The sequence below is a fragment of the Triturus cristatus genome, chromosome 8, assembly GCF_964204655.1.
Source record: "Triturus cristatus chromosome 8, aTriCri1.1, whole genome shotgun sequence".
Classification (NCBI taxonomy): Eukaryota; Metazoa; Chordata; class Amphibia; order Caudata; family Salamandridae; genus Triturus; species Triturus cristatus.
The window spans coordinates 1382482138-1382507627 of record NC_140591.1 but is presented as its reverse complement, the minus strand read 5'-3'; the positions used below and the strand labels follow the sequence as shown (position 1 = coordinate 1382507627).

The following is a 25490-nucleotide window of genomic DNA, read 5'->3' as shown; positions in this document are numbered from 1 at the left end:
CGGATCGACAGTCATCAGTATGTGAAATGTATATTCCTATGCCAATTCATAAGCATACTGCCTCGCTTTGTAAAGTGACATTTTCGTGTCAGTTTCTAAAAATGCCCAGGTGTATAATATACGTAAATCACCGCCGCTAGGCCAATGCACACATTGCAGTGATAAATACAGGACTACCATGCCAGTAATAACATTGACCCGAGAAGCACACATGTTCCCGGTAACTGGTCACATTGCCCCAGTATGCAAAGAACGATTGAAATACTTAGTTCCACATCGACCCTCTTTGTAAAGCATGATTTAATTCTCACTAATCAAGTTGAAATGCATATTTTGCCTGTTCCAGTTTCTGCATTGCCTCTGTATCTAAGGCCATATTGCCATGCTGGTTGCTGCATGACCCCAATAGCTGCCTTATAGTTCTGCCTTTATTTTAAATATAATGGAGCTACTGAGCATACCAATTCTATCATTGTCTTGGTGTAGAAAGCAAGTCACAAGGCCTGTTCAATTGCCACCAAAGCTCAGCTAGTGTCAAGTGACCAAAAATGTTAGACACAGACCTGCTATATTACTCACATAATGTAACAAAATAAAACACAGTGGGGGCAATTCACAAATACATTTTTATGGCCAAAAATACCTTCATTAATGCATGCGATAAATTCACAACAGGAATAATGGCAAGATGAGGTGGGTTTAGGACTGCGTATTATCTGCTACTTATGCGGAGAAATAAACAGTAGTAACTTCCATGCATTGGGTAGGAAATGGGTGGAACAGGGTGTGGTTAGCATTGGGGTTCTTCTGGGGAAAAATGTTCATGTAGATTGTCCGGGAGGAATGAGAGCACCTTAGTATGTCAGATGACTTTCTCAGCTGTACACCTGCAAGCCTGTGCTTAGCACAGATTTCTAATCAAACTACTGAGACTGTTAGTAAATTAAAAAAAATCTATATCTGAACCTATTCGTAGGAGTACTTTTGCAGGTGCAAATTTACTACTTTCTTTCTGGATTGCCGTTAATTTATTCTGATCAACAGTGCAAATCTGGGTCCTAAATAATGACAATTTGTTTACTGAATTTTTTAAACCTAGACCATTCTCGCTTGTTCTCGTCCTCATTTCTAAGACTCTAAGGTGGAGCAGAATCACTGCAAAAATCAGCAGTGCCACAGACCCACAAACTCATGCCCCCTTCCATTTAGAGGTGAGGGAACCGCATGCCCAACCCAGGACACAAAGTTTAAAACAGTGGAGGAGGACAGTGCAAAAAAATATATATATATATTTAAAAACTGAAGAGCGGACCAGTCCGCTACTCTCACACCAAAAAATATGTAGTGATGTTGAGTCCTCTAATTTAAATATGCAAACATAACAAAAAAGTGCCCCACACAGCAGATGGCTACACATAGATCCGAGAGGATCCTGTCACACCCCGCTAGAGCACCCCACTTGGCCCAGCCTCAACTGTTGATGTGATTCATTAGGGAGGGCAGGGAGATGAACTACACGTTGTCTATCAAAAGATCAATTATTCAAAGAAGGACACGATGACAGCACACAGTTAATATGTGCCATGAGCAGTCATGTTAACCATGTTGCATGTTTTATCAGAAAAGAATTGGGCTTCCCCTTAAAAGGGGCCATCCGTTGAATGACGTCACAATGCCTCTGAAAACCCAAGTTGACGTCATCAAGCAAAGGAACATTCTGGAATGCTTATTGTTGTTGATTGTTGGAGAGGGAGAGCTTGCAAAGAGAACTCTTTTGCTTCTCTGAACTGGGCTGCCCCTTTAAATATATAAAATCCTATAAATGTCACCTTGTAAGCATTAGAGTGCCCTACGTCCCACAAGGATAGCAGTTCTCGAGCTACAAAACAATGAGCATTTTTAACAGTGTTTAGGCATGCCTAATGAAACCACAACTAGAGCGCACACCTCAGTATATTGGAACTTGGGAGCCGCCATACTCCGTTATCTGCCCCAAGTGAGATTAACCAGAGGAGCTGTGACTTCCTCTCCGGCTTGCTGGCGATTAGTTTATCTGCCTCGCAGAGTGGTTGGAAAGGCTGAGACAGAGCAATCTTGTATGGGAGGATTAGTGTCCACATTGCAATAGGATTAAAGAAATATGTTCTGCACCAAATGTGTCCTGTTTCTGCATTGCAGTGCTGCCTGCTCGCTGCTGCTGCCGCTGTGTGTTTACAATTCGAGCATTTAACACTGCCTTTTTTCCTTCATTAACCTCTTTGTTTTCTGCATTGTTCAGCAGGTTTGCTGGTCTTGTGTGCATTTATCTGACGTTTACAAACTGTTTCTGTTAACTACCACAGGTTTACACCCTATGAGTGGTATAACCCCCATCCGTGCAACCCTGACTCAGATGTGGTGGAAAACAATTTTACTTTACTAAATAGTTTCTGGTTTGGCGTTGGAGCTCTCATGCAGCAAGGTACATCGGTTACACCTTATTATTGCACACATCCCACAGTCTGCTTAGGGCCTTCTGTGCTGGTAAACTCCACCATCTGTACCTCCATCAAATACTGTAAAACCTGACTGCGGCAAGGACTACATTTCATTATGTTATATGTTGCGCCAGTAAAAAAAAAACATTAAGAAAAGTCAACTGGCTTCTTAATTGCTTCTTAATCAAGAAATCATATTACAACAATCGTAGAAGAGAGAAGATGACAGTAAAATGTAAGTGTGTGTTCCCTTTCGAGGCTGTGCTATAAAGCTTTCACATTGTTTCCCCCCAAAAAAACATTTATGCCAGTCTATTAAAAAAAAACTTTCTCTCTCAGAACAGCTTGGCCCTTCAAAGAGATAAATACGCTGCCAGCTTAGTCTTCAGTCAATGTAACTCATACTAAAATATTATATTATTATATCCATGCCCTTAGCGAGCGGGATATCAACGCTCTGTGTAAATTCAGGAAGACATTTGTGCCGTTACAACTTTTCAGTGAAATAAATAATTTTCCAATATGAGGTGCTCAGAATCATTGGCTCTATGTTCTCACACAAGCGAGATGCCAAGAGATTGGGCGCTTTACTTTTATTTGTGGTACGAAGGCCCGAATTAACAGTAATGAACATTAAAGGTATTCTGCGTGTATATATCGCAAACCACCCTTAGTTAGAACAGAATCTTTTTTGTTGCTATCATACCACATAATTCAATCAATTTAGACTGGCAGGGTTGGCAGCTCTCTAAGGTACATGTAGATATAAGAAAAAAATAGTGTGGGCAACCTGAGAGGTAATGCAAGCCTGGAGTGCCAGAAATTTGCCAGCTTCATATCTGCTCTTAAAAAGGTGTATATGTCACATGAACCCAGGTCATCTGTGAAAAGTGTGCAGATAAAATTCCAGTGTGTGTCATTTGGAAAGGTTCAGTTTCAATGCCTGAGTCATATGCTGCACATTTATCAAAAAAAGGCATTCAACTGTGTGGACTGGATTACTGGTGCATTTTATTAAATAAAGTGAATTTAATATATCACTGTGACAAGGCCCCAAAGAAGTCTGTGTAGGGAGAAGCGTTTAGCATTACAACACAATGACACTTTGAAGCAGGATATAAGGTTTTACAGTACCAGGCAGGTTTGTGCATATAGTTGTGACTGGCTTTGTGTGTGAAACTGCTCCTTTCCCCACCCATACTCATGACCTTTGTGTTTATTGGCCTGCCTCTGGAGTTTACCATCATCCACAGCAAACTGTGGGATGCAGTGTCTGCTAGTCACCACTACCTTGGGTACATGACAGTCAGCCCCAACCAGACTCTGCTTGTCTTTCAAGAAGCTTAAAAAACATTTGCTATGTCGAAAGCAAATGTTTTCTGTACAAACTTGTGGTACGTGTGACTGTAATTGCACCATCATTAACATGTAGAGTTTGAACAAGAGATGGCCAGTCGACCTCTGCATCTATTGTTACACTCTTTCTTGTCCGCAGAAGCTTGTTGTTGTGCTTGATTGGAAGACATTTGTTTAAATTTTTAAATGTGATGATCAGACTTTCTCTTTTCTACAGAGCGTGAGCAAAGTCTGGATCAGGATTGGCTGTCATGTCTGCCATAAAAGGCACTAGAGAGACTTCAGCAAGTATTGTCTCTGACCCAGATTCTTGCTAGTAACATTTTCATTTTAATGTGATTGTGTTCCCTAAAGTGTAGAGTCCATTATGTTACCCGTGCTTTGAAGGTATCAATCTTTGGTATTCTTCTATGTTTGCATGCCATTTGAATTAGTATTATAATTTTAGTAAGAAATACTGAATATATGTTTGTTTTAACATTTAGTAACATTATGCCACACATTCTTAGGAAAATATTTGAGGAGAAAAATTCATGCAGCAAATTTCTTTATTAGACAATGTCTAAATAGCATTGATATGCAAATCCAAACACCCAGAATAACTGATATTATACAGTACACCCCTCAGTACTGAAATAAAATATTTCCAGAAGATTTATACATTTTCAGAAGAAATTACTAATGTTGTCAATCTGGCAAGGCTCCTCTGTGTAGCAGTTTCTACAGACACTGAATCCTAAGCCCAGGCCTTTTAAAAATAGTTATGAAATACTTGTGGTTTAAAACTTGCGAGAGTAAAATCGTGTGGAATTCATGCACAAATACTTGGGAAAGACAAATATCTGCTCACTCTGCACTGTTCTCCCTTCAAATGAAATATTCATAAGTAGAATTACTATAAATTTTCTGATTTCCACCATGATTCACTGGTGTTCTACAATTGTGGGTGGTGGTGAACTTCTGCAAGTGGTGTTCCATTGTGGCATTTCCATTTACTGTAGGTGAATGGTGAGGCTTTGCTCTGTGTAGAAAGTTCTTGTAATAGGTGTGCCAATTCCTCACGTACTGTGAGCACCATTGAAATTGATTTGTTGTTTTTGGTCAGTTCTTGAAAACTAATGATTGATTCAATCTTACTGTGGTGATTCAGAGTTATAGGTGTAATGATTTAGATATATATGTAAACATAGAATAGGAACAATATGTTTCATTTTTGATGCCTCATTATTTGGTATATGTATTGACTTTCAGCATGTTGTCTAGCTGTTTTTTCCTGTTAAACGGTATTGCACTCGAGTCATGTCAACACGCTACTGACATGGTGGTAAAGCTGATGGTTAGCCAGTTCTAAAAGACAGAATGCAATTATTCTAACACATGAAAAGCTGATGTGAAATCCACTAAAATCACCAATGAGTATGAAACTCATATCTCAGCTTGTGTTAGGTATTCCTATATGTAAGTGGACATAGACCAGGAGCACTAAAAATAAAAATGGGCATATATCTTCTTGTGTGCCCCAAATTAAAAACAAAAAATGTATTTTCACTTTGCCTTCTCACAGATCCATGAAAAGTTCATTCACTCACATCTCAATAAATACATTTCCCTCTGAATGTTTACCCTCAATCAAATGAGTCAGGCCTGAAAATCACCTTATTGATCAATGCTTAACAAATGAGCAATCCATAAATGTTAAATCTATACTTAAAGAGTCTGACAAAAACATTCATGTATGCTATTAGTAAAATGCAATTGCTTTCAAAGAAATTTATCAATTCACAAAAATATAGAGAACGTGTAGGCACTCTTCAATAAAAATAGACAAACAAACCTAAGTCAAGCTGGGATGGGAAAAACTATTTAGTCTTCTAGATACACAGTTTCACATAAGGATGGCATACATTGATGCCCATCAAAAGCATTTAAAATAACAGAAATACAGAAAAACTTTGATTATGCAAAATCTGTCTATAGCACCTTTATACCGTTGCAATATTCCAGAATATTGAGACAATTAGAATATGCAATATTAGGGAACAGTCATTGTCAGAACTTGGGTTATTATTTAGGAGGTGGTGACTTCTATCAAATTTATACAAGCAATCTGGTTAGCTCACAAAATAATTCTGAGAAAATCTCTGCATAAACCATGATTGCTATGGCAGAAGGAGCAGGCAATAGACAGAGAAATGTGTTCTAAATTCAATTTGTACCAACAATTTTAAAGTATAGATCACAACACAATACAATTCCCAAACCAGTAAAGAAACAATCAACAAAATAATGAATGAGCTAAAAGACGCCAAGATCATAAAAATTGGTTCAGGGGAGCCAGAAGTATGATTTGATTTTTGAAGTTTTAAGGCAAAAAATGCCTAAAGAAAGTAAAGCACCAACGAAAACAACAGTTTGTGGTTGACCTGAACCTAGGTGTCATTTCAGGCCACGCACAATGGAGTGAAGGTCAGTTACACCAAGCGGGTCATCCCGGTCAAAGATTTTTCCATCGAACTTAATCTCTAAATAGAAATTAAAATCTTTCAGTGAGGCAGAGTTAAAAGCTGTTGGCAGATACATCTTCATTAAACTCCCACTGAAGCCTTTGTTATTAGCTCCAAAAGCTCTCATTTCGCTACTATTGAGAGTTGGTCGAAAAGATTTACATCCTTCAGACTAAGTGACTTCCATTAGGACAAGGCCAGTGACTGTAGTCAGACGGGTTCCACAAGGATAGATACCTTAACAACGAGGACCCACTGAACCAATTTTCAGCGGGGTAATAAGTAGGCCTGGGAAAAATGTTAATTATGCCAATGTAATTGGTGTCATTTGGTAATTTTGCGTAGTGAAATTTATGCGAATTTACAGAGATTACGTCATTACAGCATGTTGCGTAGTGAGACGTCTTTAGGGGAGAAATTGTAACGCAAAATGCAACGTTCGGGTAATTTTTTTGCACAAGCAGCAGTTCCTCTTTAACACTGTCAGTCAACAAACATTTCATGTAGATGTTTAATCGAGGTGGACCGTTTGAGCATGAAACTACAAATCCAAACATGAGCCGCAGTGTTTGGATCATGAGCAGCAGCTCCTTTACCACAGGAAGTCAACAAACATTTGGGGTAGATGTTTTACCCAAATGCGCTGTTAAGGTAATTATGAGCATAAAACTACAAATCCGAATGCAAGCAGCAGTGTTTTGAACTTGAGAGACCAAAAATTAACTTGAAGTTACATTTTCAAGGTGAATTTGTACCAGAATGGGCTGTTCAGGTAATGTTTTGACTGTGAGAGGCATTTTGCATAAATATGCATAATGTTATACAATTTTGCAGTCATTTCACGTAATTACGGTACAGCAAATTACATGAGTTTTACACATCCCCAGTAATAATCTTAGTGTGTGACAAACCTGTTTTTCTTGCCCTCTTTGGGCATGACCTCCGTTGGCACACACCCACTCATTGTCCTGGTCCTTCAGAGGTCTAAAAACGTACTGAGATCCTAATTAAGAGTGTAGAAGATGTTTTATTCCATCACATACGTGACGCATATCCCATCCACATTATTCAAAGTGCCTTATATTCCATTGTATTGCAACTGGATATCCATTACTTTTGTACTGGAGTTACCCATCTGCCAAACTCTAAATCGGGCCTTAATTTGCATAGGTCTGGGAAAGTTTCTTAAGGTCAGCCTTTTTGTCTCTAACTCATTAGGGCAGTCTTCTAGGCATCTCTTTCCAGTCAGGTCTCAAAGAGAGTCCAGTCCTCTGCAGGAAGCAGGTTCTTTATTAGAGTTAGGAGTCCTGCTTTTTTGTGTCCCTGAAGTAGGCAAACAGGAGGCCAACCATTTTACTAATTGACAGCAGTAGGATCCAGAGGTCCTTTGGCCCTCAAGTGATTTCTCCTATTCCTAATATTCCAGCATTAGCCATGAGTAAAGAATGTACTTCTAGCAGGGCCTTCGTCTACAGACAGAGTCTCCCATGCCAAGAATGTTCTGAGGAGGTGGAGGTTGAGGTGCCAGATTTATCCTGTACACTAGCCAGTGACTGGATGAATTCTGCCACACAATCTTTACTATTTTCTTGCAGTCCTGCTATCTCCATTTGCAGCATATCTTCTGTGCCCTACTTTCAATAAGTCCCTGTTTCAATAAGTCCCAACCCTTCTGCCACCAGGCAGGCATATCTTCAGCTCCTTGGTCACTCTTCTATTTAGATAAGACCTCCTCCTACTTAAAAAGATCCAAACTGGTTATCTCCCCCACTATTAATAAAGCCTGGCTGTCTATGAGGGTCCTGGGAATTAATAGGAGAAGCTCTTCTTGGCTTCTCAAAGTCTAAAAGGTAGTGCTAAGACTGTCCCTTGCTCTGCCAGATGTCCATTTCCACTCTCACATAGCCAATCCCTGCATTGTGCTAATCAGTTAACACTACCCTGTCCTCCCTGGACTCAAATGAAAGCCATTATCTTGTTAGCCAGGGTCCTTAACTCTCCTACTCAAGAAATTGTATTCTGTTCTCAGTTCTGGAGGTGTGATGAGCGGTAGAACTGATTTCACACCAGTCCTGGCTCAGAAGACTTAAGTGCACTTTAATAAAGTCACTTTCCACATAGGTTATCAAAAATCTGATTTCACTAATAAATCAGACTTAGAAAATAAATTAAGAGATAAATGAAAATGATTTTACCAGCATTTTTCTAGGCAGGATCGGAAATAAATATTTAATTTCACCCAGGCCTGTCCTGTCCGAAATATAGCTGGACCTACAAATTGAAATAGCTTTTAGGCATTCAGTCACTTTGAGGGCTTACTTTTTATAGTGTGGGACTCTTCTATATATTAGGTTCTCTTCCTTTTGGTCATACAGTGTCTACTTTTGGGTGACTTATTGATATATAAAAATAGGTTTTCCTATATGGCACAGGTATTGTTTTTTGCCACTTGTTACCATATTGTCTTTAAACAGCAGCATAGCTAGACCACATTGGTGCTCCAGACAGTCATATATTCTTGTAATATGTATGAATTATGCAAATGCTCACTGTAGCCTAAAGTTGACATTTATATCTTATTCTATTGGTGCATGATATGCTCCATCTACTATGGCCTTACAGGATCAATTGGGTGACACCAATTTTATCAATGCCATTTTAGGATCAGAACACATGTACTGTGGTACTGAATTGCAGTGTCACCATGCAGAATGTCCCAATACTCAGAAAAATAGGGTCCAGAAAACTGCATAGAATTTAAGGCATTCCTTTGGCTTGTAAGAAATTTCAATTACACTGGGAAAATTTGAATAATTTCTGGATTTTGCAGGATTTCCAAAATTACTTTAAAATGTCAAAGTACGCAATTTTGCAATATTTTTGTGCACAAAAGATGTGTAGAAGGCAGAGGCTTTCTGTGTGTTGTGGCATTTTCTGGCCAGTGCATGCTCATGTGAAAATTGTCCTGTGAGATACCAGCAAACCACAATTTTGCTTAATACTGTAATGTAACACCTTTAGAGACATTCACAAATTTCCCCCCAAAATAAGTTATGCAATTTCACCGACCCTTAATGACCATGCAAAAATGATGAGTTTATTGCAGTCATGGTATCATTTCACCATAAAAAATATTCCTACATCAGAATGGAATAAATAATCTAAACATTCCATCCATTGGCGCTCCATCCTCCTACCTATCCCCACCACACTTTTGAATCTGTTTCTATTTTCCAACCCCAAGATGCCCTTCTTTTCACAGGTAAGACATCCTGCTGCTAAAAAGCAGCCCATTACTTTGGAACTTGACCTGTAAATCTTCACATCAGAAGAGACTGGCAGCTTCACTTGGCTGCGCCAAAGCATTGTTTCATTGCATTTCATTCGACATTGTGGGCAAAGCATGCATTTAATTTAAACAATGATTGCATTGCATTGCCAATCCCATGTACATTATAGGAACATACCATAGGCTTGCTCTTTTTCTCTGAGGAGGCCACCATCTATAGCAGTATATATATCCCATTGGATGGGCGAATGATCAAGTCATTCTCTATGGCAAAGGTGTATAATATCAACAAGAAGACAACTGGAAAGTTGAAACTATTGAGACTGGTTGAAGTCATATTGATGATTCAACAGAAGATAGTTTTAGCAGTCTCTGAAATTCAATTATGTAAACTCTTAACCACTATGAAATGTACATTCTCACAGTTGGATACTTGCCTACCAGTGATATTCAGGTTTCACTGGATTTTTTAGGATCTACCATATAATCTTGTTTGCTCTCTGAAAGCAGCCTGAGCCACAGTTGGCATGAATGTTACTAACGCAAAAAAGAAAAAAATGCTATTTGATTTCGGAGGTAAAAATATGTATTGGGACTATCTTTTCTCCCAAAATATTTGAGAGAATAATTGCAGCTCAGTTAAATACCTTTGTGTAGTATAATGATCTTTATGAAAATCATTGTAGAGATTTGCCACATGGCATTTGTATGATGACTGATGATCATGTACTGGTACTGCTAATCATTTTGGCAGATTTCAACTTTATGACCCATCAGGTCCTCTTTACCATGTGCCGGAAAGTATTGGTATTTAGGATTACTTTTTCATATATGAAGTGTATCATTGATTATTTCTTCAGTTAGTGACACAACACAACTCCAATGTGGTGACACAAGTATCAACCCTTTCATTATTGCGTGTTACCATTTTTTAACTATGATTAATGGCTATGCTCCTTCATTCTTTTGAGATCATGCCATACGCATGTGCATTGAATACTCTTGCCAGATAAAACTTATACAAGGGGAACACAAGAATGCAAGTCCAACAATTCATGCAAACTATGCAAGAATAGATGCATCTAAACTGGCAGAACTTAAGTGGAAATAAAACTGAAGTGGTGATCTTAAATAAAAGAATGATTTCTTGTATCCCAACATTGGGTTGCAATCACACACCAGCAACTACAGTCAAAAGACTGGTGTGCCATTGGATGCAAATCTTTAGCTCATACCCTATTCAATTCTGTTAAAGTACATATTACTACTGTGCAGGCATTCTGATACAAAATATATTGTCATTCCTGCTCCATTCTGATTATGTGAGAGTGGTGCTTAAAGTACATATTCAGAATTAACAACAGAAACATAACCATCCACAGTGCCTAGCTATAGGACTGCAGAAACCACACATGTGATGTGGATCAGCTATTGTTACTGCTCTGAAAGAAAGAACATATTACTCCTAACCTGTAGATAAGTACCCATCTCAAAGCCACTTTGACATCCTGTACCTGCTTTCAGACATGGCAACGAGTAGATCCATTCTGTTCTTATACAGTCCTGCTCACGCAAGTTTCTTATGCTAACAAAGATTTCACTGATGCAATATGTTTTGCAGTCAAACACCTATGCATTGTAGATCAGAATTCAAATATTTCATCTAAGGGATTTCAGATGACCTCAGTTTGAAGAAAGTTAAAATATGTGTTCATCAAGAGTAAAGCAGCCTTGAAAGTTTTAACTGTCTGTTTTGTCTTGTTGTTGTCATGTTACCACCTCAGTGGTGCAAGTGACTTGTACAAAATAAAATAGAAAATTCAAAATAATCCCCTTAGAGTATCTGTAAATGGCATTCACATAGTTCATTTTAGACATACAGCGTCACAGTATGCGGCATCATTCAATAAACAGTTTAAGGTCAAACATATAAAAAATAACTCATAAAACAATGATCCAATTTAAAAAGCATGATTAAAAAGTACAACATTAAAAATATCTATACTAAATACCACAATATTTTAGTAAACAATAGCTAAACATCAATATTATTGACACAAATAAAAAACAAAATTCTTATGCCCCTAAGTATTTTTGCAGTCACAAGATTTTGACCACAATATTATAATCAAATTATATTTTTGGAGTAGAAAATCAGGTATTCAGATTTCATGCCTTTTAAAGACAGAAGTTAAAAGAAAGCCTTTCTGAAACATCCTCCCATAAGTCATCATGAGTGCGAATTATCTCTGTCCAATCAGAGGTGCTTAGCTAATTTCTTCAGTCTCACATTCTCACATGAGCTGCTTGAAGGTTGGGAGAACTGAGAACTGCATAATCCATCTTCATATAGAAGCCTATAAAACTGATTTAAGCTTGGTCTCATTCTACCTCCAACAACTTGAGAGCATAGAATATTGGAAAAAACACAGCTGATTAAATTCACATTTGCAATTTATTGTGTATCATCCCAGAAATCTGTCTTTGTTATTTTGAGGGAATTGGTAAGCATGAATATTGGCATTGGGTACATCATAGATTGAACCTTCTATTGGCATGTGCCTGCCATGGTATTACATGTGTAGTCAATGATATTCTTCTGAATGTCAGTGCACAGAAACAAAGCCAAACACTTTTGTTGGTTAACTGAAGAACTAAACTGGATGTGGGAAATCCGTCCAATTTCTTGAAGCAGGCTGCTATTGGCATCAGCCCATGCCGGAGTGAGCGAGCATGGTTTTCTTAAAAGTTCTTTCCAATTTTGCCAATCTTCTTTAATAACACAGTGGTCCAGGGGATTAGGCACCTTTATTATGTGATCTAATATCCTGAAGGTCATAGGTTGATTATATGCAATTAAAATGAGGAGGCATGGTGGATGAATTGGGGAGTTGCAGTAACAATGAGACAACTAATTAAGGCCACTAATTGTTCTTGATGAATGTCTTGTTCCATTTTTTGTGCTAGGCATATATATTATATTTAAAACTACACAGACTCATTGTTCCACACCACAGGCCTTCCGGCCACCTTAGGGCCTAACTGTGCCAAAGAATAGTAGAACCCCTATCCTTGAAATAAAAAGCACGTTTTCTGGTAGACCATGTACTCTTTTTTTTTTTTTTTTTTTTGAAAAGATTTTATTGTGCATAAAAGGGTTACAAACACGGGCCTACAACCACCAGGGCCGGCCGCTAGTAGTCAAAGTGTTCCAGCATATCAGAAAACAATGGCTAGCCCACAGGGGCTCCACTCTATCACAGTAAATCAGACTGCACATAAAGGAAATCAGAATACACACTTTTAGTATAAATAACAACAAAAAAAGAAAAATACAACAAACAAGGCGAAACGACTTATGAAGGGCGGCGAACACCAGCCGGGGGAGTCAACACCCAACCACCCGAGGGTGGTCAAGAAAAGAAGACCTGAGAGGGAGGGGGGGGCAACGAGAGAACCAAATCTGTACTCCGAAGTACGAGATGCACAAGGAACCCTCAAGGATCAGGGGGACGAGGCAACCCCGGACGTATCCACCAAAGGGGGAGCACAGATAGACCCACGATACGCGTTCCACTGCCCCCAAATTTTCCCCCAAGCCCCCGGTTTACCACGGGCCACATACACCGTTTTTTCCCTGAACATGCACCAGTCCATGTTTTCCTTCCAGACGGACACGGTGGGAGGCCGCTGGGAACCCCAAAGCTGTGCAATATCTCTCTTTGCAATCATGTTCCCCAAGGCCGCCCACCGAGCCTGAGCCGCATTGCAGTCATTGGGCTCCCATACATTCAGCACACAACGACGCACCTCCGGCAGCAGAGCGACCCCGGTGACTCGTCTCATAATATCATGCACCCTGCGCCAGTATTCCGCCACCTCGCGGCATTCCCATAGGATATGGAGAAAAGTAGCACTGAGCCCGCAGCCACGCTTACAGAGTCCATCGTCTGAGAACCCCATCGAGACCAGGCGGGGGCCCGTCACATATACACGATGGAGAATCTTAAGCTGGACCAGGCGGAGACGGGCCGGGATGGCCACCTCCTTAGGGGATGACAGTGCAGTCTGCCAGTCCTCATCGTCCAGCTCCACCCCATCTCCCGTCCATGCCTCCCGAAGACGCACCAAGAGGTCAGCCCGATTGTTTATCAGTTTTTTGTAAATCAGGGAAATAGTACTGTCGGGGACGTGACCGTCGAGTATGCGGTCCTCGAGAGGCGAAGAAGAAGGGACCGTGGTCCCCTCCCCAAAGACCGAAAGCAGGGCGTACCGAACCTGTGCATAACGGAAGAACTCTCTGTCACTAAGCTCATACTCGCGCTGAAGCGCCGCAAAGGATTTAACCGCACCTTTAACCCACAGGTCCCCCACTCTGCTGATGCCGATTGTATCCCAGCGCTCGAAGCCTTTCGTTGTCCAGAGGTTTCCCAAGCGGTCTGAGTCGAATAGAGGAGTGGCGCACGTTAAACGCTCACTCCAGCCCATCGCCACGTTAGCCGCCTTCCATACACGGACCGCAATCCTGGTAGGGCCCGTAAGGGCCCTACCAGCAGACCGCGAGTAAAGCGCTCTGTTATAGTTACCGCCGGGGAGCAGGAATTTATCCATCTCATATGCCGGGTTCGAACCAGGAGCGTACGTAGCATGGTTAATGGCAGACAGCTGGGAGGCCCAATAGTACCGTCTAATATCAGGAAGCGCGATGCCCCCGTCATACCAGGAAAGAGTCAGCTTGGCCAACGCGATACGCGATCGCCCGTCCCAAACCAGTCTCCTCTGCAAACTCTCCACCTCCCTAAAGTAGGCCGCAGGAATGACATCGAAGAAGTTCTGGAGTGCATAAAGGAATCTGGGAAGGGACATCATTTTAAACAGCGCCGCGCGACCAAGCGGAGACAAGGGCAGCTTACACCACCGAGCCGTATCTGCCCTCAAACGCCGAAGTGGAGACAGGAGATTCTGCTCATAGCGGACCGCCGGATCCAACGAAACGTACACCCCCAGGTATTTAAAGCCGGACTGAGATATTTGGAGCGGAAGCCGAGGCGGCAAGAGAGGAGAACCACCAGAGATAGGATACACACAAGATTTGGACCAGTTGATTATCAGACCCGAGTTTTTCCCGAAGGAAGTAAGGACATCAAAGAGAACATTGAGCGACTTCCGCGGTGAGGTGAGATACAAGAGAATATCATCCGCGTACAACGAAACCCGATCCTCGAAGCCCGGGGCCCACCGGAGCCCTCTAATCGAGGGCTCCCAACGGAGCCAGGCAGCGAGCGGCTCCAGGGCGAGAGCAAAGAGCAGTGGGGACAACGGGCACCCCTGCCTAGTTCCCCTCCCGAGAGCGAAAGGCCGAGAAACCCGCCCATTGACAACCACCTGAGCCATTGGTCCAGCATAAAGGAGCTTCACCCAGCCAAGGAACCCCTCCCCAAACCCAAACTTCGCCAAGACGGCCCAAAGAAATGGCCATTCAATGGTATCAAAGGCCATCGTGGCGTCTAGGGAAACCAATATGGCCGGTTCAGCCAAGTACTCAGCCCTAGCAAGGACGCCGTGCAGACGCCGTAAGTTAAGAGCGGTATTACGATGTGGGATGAAGCCACATTGATCCGGATGTATCAAGTCACATATAACGCTCAGCAAGCGATTAGCGAGGACCTTAGCAAGGATTTTGGAGACCATGTACTGTTAGCATTTTTTGTATGTAAGGAAGTTAGTCATCAGCTACTATTGACTGTATGAAGTCAGTTATTCAATACTTTAACAACGTATTAATTACCACCAGAACGTATTGCCTATTTAAAAGAGAATGTAAGTCTCTTTACAACTTGTGCTAGTGGTTGGACCCTTTGCCAGGAAATATGTGGATTATATTGATGTTCTGGCCCAGCAACTTGCCAAAGTACACACAAAGTCACACCCTTATCTACCATTTCCTCTATGACAGGACACTATTTCATTTACTGATCATGCCCTGGTCTTCATCGTGCATGATCGTTCTCTTAGCAGCAGGTCACCTTCTGACAGTGAAAGCGGTTGTGTGGCATTGACAAATGCATTCAGTGGAAGCTCCACCACAGGAATGTGATTCCTAAAAATAATTGAAATTATTGGTCTTGAAAACTAGATGGATCCATTCATGCATGCACAAAGAAAGAGATTACTTTCAGAAGCATCTGGTCCACTGAAAAGCAAACTTTAATCTCACTCTTTTTGCCTTCTTTATTTCAACCTAGATCGCTTCTTGAGGGTGACAGGACAAAAAAGCAACCAGATGTTTGTTCTATGGAATTCAGCTACTGTGGAGTTTAGGCTCTGTAGATGAAGTACACTTTGTCTATTAGTAGAACCTGTGAAATTGGCTTGTGATCTAAGATCACTGTAAATTGATGGCCATGAAAATACACTTGAGGGTGTTACTACCCACACTATTTGGCAACTCCTTCAAATTCAGTGTGTGAATGCCTCCTCTCGGTGGGCTTGAGTGCTCAACTAACAACGGCAATGTACTGGTCATTATTTGCCATGGACTGTTGCATTAGCACAGCTCCTAGACCACACAGTCTAGTATCAAGGATCAGCTTTATTTCCTTGACAGGGTTAGATCACTCTATTCTGCTATCCACTTGCATAGCATTTTTCATGTCCAGACATTCAAAACTAATTGCGTACATAACAGATTCACTCAATAATGATTTGAATAGCTCCCTCAGTGCCTGGGTGACTGTGGCGAGATTAGGAATGAAGTGGCCACAGAAAATTGCCAGTCAGCGCAAAATGCATAATACAGACATGATGCTAGGAGCTGTTGCACTCTTGATGACATCAACATTGTGATAAACTCAACTCAGGCCCCCTGATCTAAATAAACTGAAGACGCCTCCAGTTCAAAGTACAACTCACAGCCCAGAACTGTTCAAGAGGGTTTGGCCTTCTTATACTAGGACTTCATCACTTGCATTCCAAAAAAGCATTCCATTTTGTAAAGTAAAAATCTTCTCCTGGTGGCTATTATTGCATCTGAGGAGTCCACTTGAGTTAAAAATGTGATAGTGAAAGTCTGGAAATAGTTTTATCCAGCTTCTCAGTATTGAGAACGCAGATTGGCAGGTAACATTTGCTGGGGCATACTTTTCTAAAGTTGGGTTGGGGTGAAGTTCCCTTTTAACCACTCTCTTCACATAAACATGACAGTGCATTGCTACATTTTATCAAGCTGGTTGGTGGATTTCAGGTTAATATTATTGCAACATCAAGGCAGTAAGTCCTTAACCTCTTTCTTACTTCCTCTTCCAGTTTTGCCTATTCATTCTCGAATCTTTGACCTCAAATAAAAATGTATTCTGTAATGGTACTGGAGAGTTGTTAAGATTATAGAATCAACATAGTTGCATATTTGATGGCAGTTCGTATACCCAATGGCATGAGAGAGATGCTGCCATACTTACCCAGAATATCCTGCAGACCATTCAGACTGGCTTCTATTGTACCATCACCATAAGTAGTAGGCATGGTGATAGTTCTAAGCTGGAAAAGTGCCATAGCACAACCAAAAGAATAAATGTGCATCTTCAATTTCTGCAGCGTTTTAGTCAGATTCAACTTATATAACTGGATTCTTGACATGATATTCACTAAGCACTCAGGTTTATGTGCATCTGAACATCCATAACCATATGTTATTGGCAATTCGCCCTTTGACTGTTATCAGCCCTCCTGTGTTCTGGTTCTAATTGCTGAAAGGTGTCTTACCAAGTTGTTCATGAGTTAGGTCACAGATCTTTAACATTTGACACAAAAATCACTGACCATTAGGTTTGGCAGCCATATGGGCTTTCCACCAAAACCTTAACACTCATTGGCGAAGTAATTTGGTATGGCACACAACAAACATGAGCGAAGTAGTGTGATGCTATAAATGTAGGCACTGCATGGTCCGACCCTGAGCCAGAGTGAATGTTGCGTGACTCATAACCGGGAGAAGCGCTCTGCCTTGCATCCTTTGACTGACCATCAAGGCGTGCATTACTCTCATGGTCTCATGGTCACAAGTGCTTAACAGAAACACCAGTTCTATGGTTGAGGCACATTCTTTAGCCATCTCATTAGGGCTGGCTGTGTCCAAAAAAAAGTGAACATGACATTCCTACTTATTATAGATTCAGACTCCTTAGTTTGGTAGACAAGAATAACTGAATGCTTAGGCCATTAATCTTCTATTGCATATTAATGGCTCTCTGCATGTTCGGCAAATAATGTGTGTGGACTAAATCAATAGCCTCATCATCCTTCTACCTTGACCATTTCATGTTTAAGCATCCCAAGCTGAGGTTAAAACGGTGATGAAAAATATTTGGTCATTGCTCCCATTGGTGTCGCACAGTTATATATACCCTCCACTTTAGAAGGGAGGCCTGAAAATCCTGAAACCTGCTATCAGTGGTCTGGAGACGGCAACATTTACCTCTTAGCAGTATTATGTGCTTATTAAGTTATGACAACATCTTTATCCACATATACCATCTAAGAATTCAGCCATGGACCCTATGAAGATTACAGCATCTCTAAAGCATCTGCATCATCCACCATGATGGAAGCAGGGACAGATGAAAATGCATAAAGCCTCCCTCATCAACAGTTATGTATTCGTATACATAACTGTTGATGAAGGAGGCTTAAGATATTGCCAATCCTGATATTTGCTGGCTGACTCTTGCTCTGATCTGAATGCAGGCAATCCATCTTCATTTTTGAAAGCCGGCCAACACTGGCATCAGGACTGGGATGAAAGAGAGAGGCAGAGATGCAGAAGAGGAAATGCAGTGAGCAGTCACACCTTTCCCAAAAGTTGTGTTTCTGTATTGCACTGAACAGTGGTGCTTCAGCATACTACGTGTGGTACCATCCCATGGGACTTATGAGAAGATTCTTCCTTTCTGCCTCTCGCTATTAAAATATTACACCATTGTCCTGATTCTACCACTCCTATACATTCGACATTATCAGAATCATGGTATGTCTTTCTGGGATTGGCTAAGATGTTAATTGTGTTGCAAAAATAGTATCTGTTTGCTTTTGCTTTCACAATTTGGAACAAGTGTTCAAGATAGCCTGTCCAGAAAAAATTCTGGCATGTGTTTGATGTTGGCCTAACTGTGGGTTGCCTAGAGCAGGTATTTGTGCATGAATTCCACATTTTGATTTAGCATGAATACATCACTTTCAATCCCTAAAACTAGTCTTAGGGATATGCAACCTCTAAAGCTATTTCAATTTAAGACAGGCAACATGGATGCAACTCTGATGCAACACACTATTTAAGAATATTTCAGCGGGGCAGAAAGCAAAACACATACAGGGTGTATTCTGGCTTTGTTTTGCAAACGGGCAACTTTATTCCATTTCCCTGAGTGAAGTGATATCACTTGTAGGAAGAGAGTTTTGTTTCTCATTACTATGTTGCTGTCCAGTCATAGAAGAGGAGCTCCTAAGAAACCTATTGTATTTGATTTGTTTGGCTATGTTAGCATTAAACGAGGAGCAAATTTGAGATTTTAAGATTATACACCATTTGCTTCTAGAATAGACACCTTTTACATAAACCTACATATAAATACCACAAATAATGCACACATTCCTATTTCCACATTTGCAGCTATGCAAATCTTTCTTTCATTGATCTAGAATATGCATATGAACATAATTTACCAATGTGTTCTTATTTGTAATCCACCCAGAATGTCCAATATGGAAAACAAAAGAGGAACCAAATACACCGGTCGTTTAAAAATACAGTAAAAAATGAAGCATAAGATATCTGAAAGTTATAATGCTCCATGGTTTCAAAGCCTAAATATTTACCGAAATCATTAAGTGTAGTAAAAAACAATAAACTGTTCTACATTTTTGCCATTCAGAGATTATTTTATTCAGATTTTAACTTTTCTATAAAAGGAAATGTGGAAATCATTCAATTTATTTTGCAAGTCCCCAAATGTTCTTGTCCATTGCGACGAAAACTGACTAGCCTAATACTTAATTTATGAAATTCAAGGTTTCCTCATCATTTTCTGAATGCATCAATCAATTGTATACTTCTAGTATCATGTTCTCGTAAATACAGAAGTGCTGATTTTCGGAACTTGAAGTGTACATTTTGGTTTGGGATTGCACTTGTTGCATGGGATAGTTGTACAAAGTGGTACTCCTTCAAAAGTATAACCAGGTTTTCAGGATACCTACTCCTTATGCAATTGACTGCCATTTTAGATGTATTGCTTTTAAATATATATTTTGTGGATTTCCTTAAAACTTAGCTTATTCAGTCCCTCACTGGACCATCGTTAGACCAGTAGACAGACAGACGGGAGATACCACATTCCATTTTTATCAGGAAATGTCTCTTCATCCAATAAAATGTTCTATTCACACTTGCTTTAGCATTTAAACAAATGGTGCAACTTGAAGTCGAAAGGGTTGTTAGGAGGGGCTAGAGTTAGACGTTATTCCCCAGGCCCATGCCTTTTTATGGCTCTACACTTGTACTCCAAAATCTATTCATGGATTTTGAAGCAAACGTGTCCTGTTAATTCATGCATCTAACATGGCTAAAACTAGGAGATGGCACAGTTGTTAATGACATTTGTCTGCTTAACAGGTGGTTTGTAACCTGGCCACATAAAACATCTAACGTGTCAGAATGTCGATCCTGGGTGCCACACTGTGTATAATTAGGAACAGGTTTTTTAAAATGCATTTAGTCTTTATTTTCGACAATAAACACATTTCAGAGTGATCTGAAATGAAGCTTTGGTGTTGTGAACAGTAACTTCTGTCATGATCAAAATGGTCAGTTGGGTACATGAACAACTCTATCAGATAGCTAGATGTGATCTTCGTGATTAAAGTTATCTCTATAAGTGAAGGTGTGCACCCATGAATCTTTTTACTTCCTAGATATATTATGCACTCTTATTCCAAATGACTGTAACCCATAAACAGGAATTATATCAAAGTGTGATTTATCGCAAACATATTATTTAGCCCAAATAAGTGATAATTAAGAAAAATTGCATCATAGTCACAAGCCTGATTTATGTAAGTGATTGGGCTTCATTAAAAGACAATAAATTTAGATGGAGATCTGAATCTAATTCGAATAAATAAAAGTCAAACAGCAGTACAAGAAAAATTCAGAGGGGACTTACATTTTGCTGCTTCAAATATATGACTTTAAAAATATATCTGGAAAGGGTTTCCTCACTCACCTTGCCCCTGTCCTTATTAATTCGTTTCTTGGAAAAGGAAATGCCAGAGAAGAAGTATGCCAGAGCTGAGCAATGTGTCTGTCCGATATCTTATGAGTCATCCAATCACATTGCAGAGCCTGTTTACTTTTTTTCTGTTCGGCATCTCAAACTTTCTTTCAGAAATAAACCACCTTCATTTTAATTTCTCCGAATGAAGTAGATTATTGTACTTTAGGTTTGTTTTGCTGATGGATTGCTCGCTTATGACACTGACATTCTCAGAGTCAATCTACATATTTTGTTGATTCAAATCATTTGAAAACCGAGAGAATTGGTTAAAGTCTGTAAAAGATGATCTACGTTTTTAGGTATCAAGGTTTAAAGATAAGGTAATAAGAAGGAGGGCCCTCGAATTTCAAAGCCTCACCAAACAGAACAAAACAGAATGACACCAGACACGAGAAGGCCACATAAAATACAAATGCTGGGTAAAGAAGAGCACATAAAAAAGATTGAATACGTGTGAGATCCATAAAAAATGGATCATTTGTCATAAATCCCTGCCAAGTGTTCATATAACGAATAAACTCCTAAGCTGTAATAATTTTGAGTAAATCTTTCTGCATCTCCTCTAGTAGCTCAGAAACACACCACATACGTACAATTACATGTGCAGCTTTACGCAGGGTGCAATGTAGAGAGCATGCTTTAAAGTATGGTGTGTTTTAATACTCTTTCTTGCCTTGGTGATCTTGTAACAGGCTCAGAGCTGATGCCCAAAGCTCTCTCCACCAGGATAGTGGGAGGCATATGGTGGTTCTTTACCTTGATCATAATATCGTCATATACTGCCAACCTAGCGGCCTTCCTCACTGTGGAGCGCATGGAATCCCCTATAGACTCGGCGGATGATTTGGCGAAACAAACCAAGATAGAGTATGGCGCCGTCAGGGATGGATCGACCATGACATTCTTCAAGGTAAGAGGACAACATGAAAATAGTCGACTACATGTTAATTCAAAACATTTGCCTACATGTAAACATTTTGTATATTGAAATCATGTGTAAATTTACTCTAAGTTTTGCATGTAAACATTTTAGTAACTGAATAGACCTTTGCACCTTCGTCTCCATCAATGTATATGTGGCATGCAAGCTTTTGTTTAGCTCATCCTCGGCGTACCAGAAAAAGTGAACATTACCACTTCATTTGCCACACTCTATACGGTCCAACTGTAACTATTATTCGGTGTACCCTGAAAATCATGAGGTAAATCAGAAGTTCATACCCTTTTGACTTCTGTCGACCTCTATTGAATTACTACTGAAAGCTGGGAACCCCAGTGTAGGCAGTGTTAGACCTGGCATCTTTGGTGTGTTGTTCCCCTGTCTTTTTGCTTCTGACCTCCTGTTTTTGACTGTGTGCTGCATTTTGTTTTTGCTGGTTTTAGGACTCTGGGCACTACTACAGCTGACCAGGGCTAAAGTGCAAGTGCTCCCTGTAGAAATTGAACCTGTGATTGGCTCTCCATGATTGGCACATCTGATTTACTAGTAAATCCCTAGTAAAGTGCATTGTGTGTGCCCAGGGCTTGTACTTCAAATGCTACTAGAAGCACTGATTGTGCCACCCACATGAATAGCCCTTCAAACATTTCTCAGACCTGCCGCTGCAGTGTCAGTGTGTGCAGTTTTAAACTGCCATGGTGGCCTGGCAAGTGCAACCACTTGCCAGGCCCAACCATCCCTTTTATTACATGTAAAAGTCACCCCTAGGGTAGGCACAATGCAGCCCCAGGGTCAGGGTGCAGTGTATTTAAAAGGTAGGACATGTGCTGATGTGTTTCACTTATCCTAATAGTGAAATATTGCCTATTTAGTGTTTCACTATTTCAAGGCCACCTCCCCCATAGGGTAACATGGGGATTGCCTTGAAATATCTCTTAAGTGTAATTTCCAAATGGGAGCAGATGAAGTTTTGGAGTTTGGGGTCTCTAAACTTACAATTTAAAAATACCTCTTTTGGTGAAGTTGGTTTTTAAATTGCATGTTTGAAAATGCCACTTTTAAAAAGACTAGGGTTGCACCTATCATTTATTTCAGCATGTGACACACAACTTTCTTTCCATGGTATCTGACCTCACCCACATATAACGTTTTTGCACTAGCACGATTTTTCACCTATTAAGCATGTTCAGTACTGACGCTACATGTCACAGTGCATGATGCTTGTTGTAGGCTGGTTGATACATTATGTACCAGATTCTCTATGATTCCTTTGGGTTTCTTTGCGTTACAGTTAACCCTGGGGAAGGGCAATCGGCCCGAAATGCATTGGGTTTTATGACAGCATGGTCACCCAGGATGTCAAGTGAATTCTGTCGTGCTTTGGAATAAGGCTTGGATGGGCATTTCTCTGGCACGTGAAGCTCAAAATTCTGTTGCCTCTGTTAGTAATGGATGGAAAAACTTTGAATGAAATTTGGATTATTTGGATGAACACTGGTTCTAAGGTTTTTGTCCTTTGGAAACTGGTAAGGACGGCAGTGCAACATGGAACTGGTGCATGACGATGCACCAGATATTCGTAACTTTCAAAAAGTGGGCATTTTCTTGCTTTACCATTCTGTTCCGCTGCCTGTCTGTGGATTCCATGTCTTAGGGAGGGTGACAGTTGAGCTGTTTGTGCATCCACTCTAGATAGTCACACAAAGGAAGATGAGGTGTGCCCTGCATTTCCTCATTGTCCATCACCAGCCTGATGGGCCTTCCTGAGCTAGAGTGGTGAGAGGAGTTGTCATTGACACCTGAATCGGGCTTTGCCTGTCCTCACACTAAGCTGTCTCCACCCCCTGTAGTGTGTCTGGAGCTAGGTCAGGAAGAGGCAAGGTCTTGTGCACTGCAAAGACTATGCTTTGAAGTTGGCCTACTTCAAAGGCAGAAAGGGATATAAGTATTGAACCTCTGACACCCCAAAATCATAACTCTTCTGGACAGAAAGCGTTCTGCTGGAAAGAGCAAGATGCTGTAGGAGGGACAGCCATTTTGCCTGTTGATTTGTCGTGCTGGCCTGCTGCTTGCTGCTTCTATCCTGGGAATTAAAGGACTGGATCTTACTTTCCAAGGTTCTTCAAGGGTGTGTGCCTCCTGTTAAGAAGTCTCAGGGCCATCAAAGACTTCCCTTACCAGTTCCTGGGCTCTTCTGCTGAGAGTCCTGACTTGCCAAGTGGTGCCAAATCCAGTTCCTGGGCCCCTTGGAAGTAGAATCTGGTGATCTGAAGAAGAACATCCACTCATCGACTCTTAGCATCTGTTTTTATTGCCACATTGCCACAAACTTCGATGTGTTGCTGCTGTCAGCACCAGAGTTTGGTTCCCGATCGGCACATCGACCGCGGCTTTCACCGCGGGCCCCATCTTTCCATTGCAGCATGTCAGAAGAACCACTGTGCCAAGTTTACAGCACCGCATAACTGAAGTCCATGGCACACCTCTCCAACTCCTATGCAATGCCAGCTTTACAGCTGTGGAATTGACGCAGCTTGTCTGGATTTTCAACGCATCCTCCCTGGGCGCCGATTTCTTCATCGATGTTGCCCAGTGGTAAGGAACTGAGGCCGTGTGTCCGGAGATCAACGCATCACCTCCCCTTCCAGTAAGAAACCGATGCATTACCTGCCCTTCCAGTAAGGAACCGATGCATCACCTCTATTGACAGTTAGGAACTGAGGCATCGCCTACCCTGGCAGCTGGGAACTGATGCATCACCTCCCTAGGGAGTAAAGTACTGATGCATCACTTTGCTTTTCCAGTGCCTCACCTCCCCTGTGCCTCATACCGTCTATGAATTTTAATGCATCCAATTTACTTTGTGCCAAAAGTGACGCATCCATAAATTCCTATAGACTACTTTTATTTAACCTTTGAAAAGTGATATCTTTACTTGTGTATGTTGGATTTTTGTCGTTTTGGCCTTGTTTTATACAGATAAATATTGGCTACTTTTCTAAACTGGTGTGCTGTCCTTTTGAAGTATTTTCACTGCATTACTGTGTGTGTATGTACAAATGCTTGCTACTTTTCTAAACTGGTGTGCTGTCCTTTTGAAGTGTTTTCACTGTATTACTGTGTGTGTAAGTACAAATGCTTTACAAATTAGCTCTGAGATAAGTCTGAATGCTCGTGCCAAGCTACCAAAGGAATGATCAGGTATTATTTGAGCTGTGTAATCCTGCTACCCTGACTAGAGTGAGAGTCCCTACTTGGACAGGGTGAAAACCACTGCCAACTATAGACCCCATTCCTAACAGGCAGTTTCTATGATTTGAACCTCATAGTCATCTACAAAAATATTGAAACAAGTATACATCAAACTAATAGACATATTAAAAAATGTTTTATTTAATTCACAAACAAAATACAAAACAATGTAAATTTTAGTTTTAATGGAAGGTTGGAGCTTTTTAAATTTAGTTTTTTTCTAAAAGACTAGGCGATGTGCTAAACCCTAGCATATCACTTTGTCAATCAATCAATCTATCAACAAACTTTATTCGCTCAATCTAAAAGACATAAAAGCACATAATGAAAATGTAAATTCACAAA

The 25490-nt window shown here is 40.6% G+C and overlaps 1 protein-coding gene across 3 annotated transcripts in view; it reads left to right on the top strand.

Moving 5' to 3' along the window:
* The window catches only part of GRIK1 (glutamate ionotropic receptor kainate type subunit 1), a 968246-nt gene that overhangs the window by 782728 nt on the left and 160028 nt on the right, over positions 1 to 25490 (top strand). For all 3 annotated transcript variants that reach the window (XM_085623097.1, XM_085623095.1, XM_085623096.1), the window contains 2 exons: positions 2343 to 2461; positions 21646 to 21863. In XM_085623097.1, coding sequence (XP_085479223.1) covers positions 2343 to 2461; positions 21646 to 21863 — 337 coding nt within the window. The remainder of the gene's footprint in view (positions 1 to 2342; positions 2462 to 21645; positions 21864 to 25490) is intronic.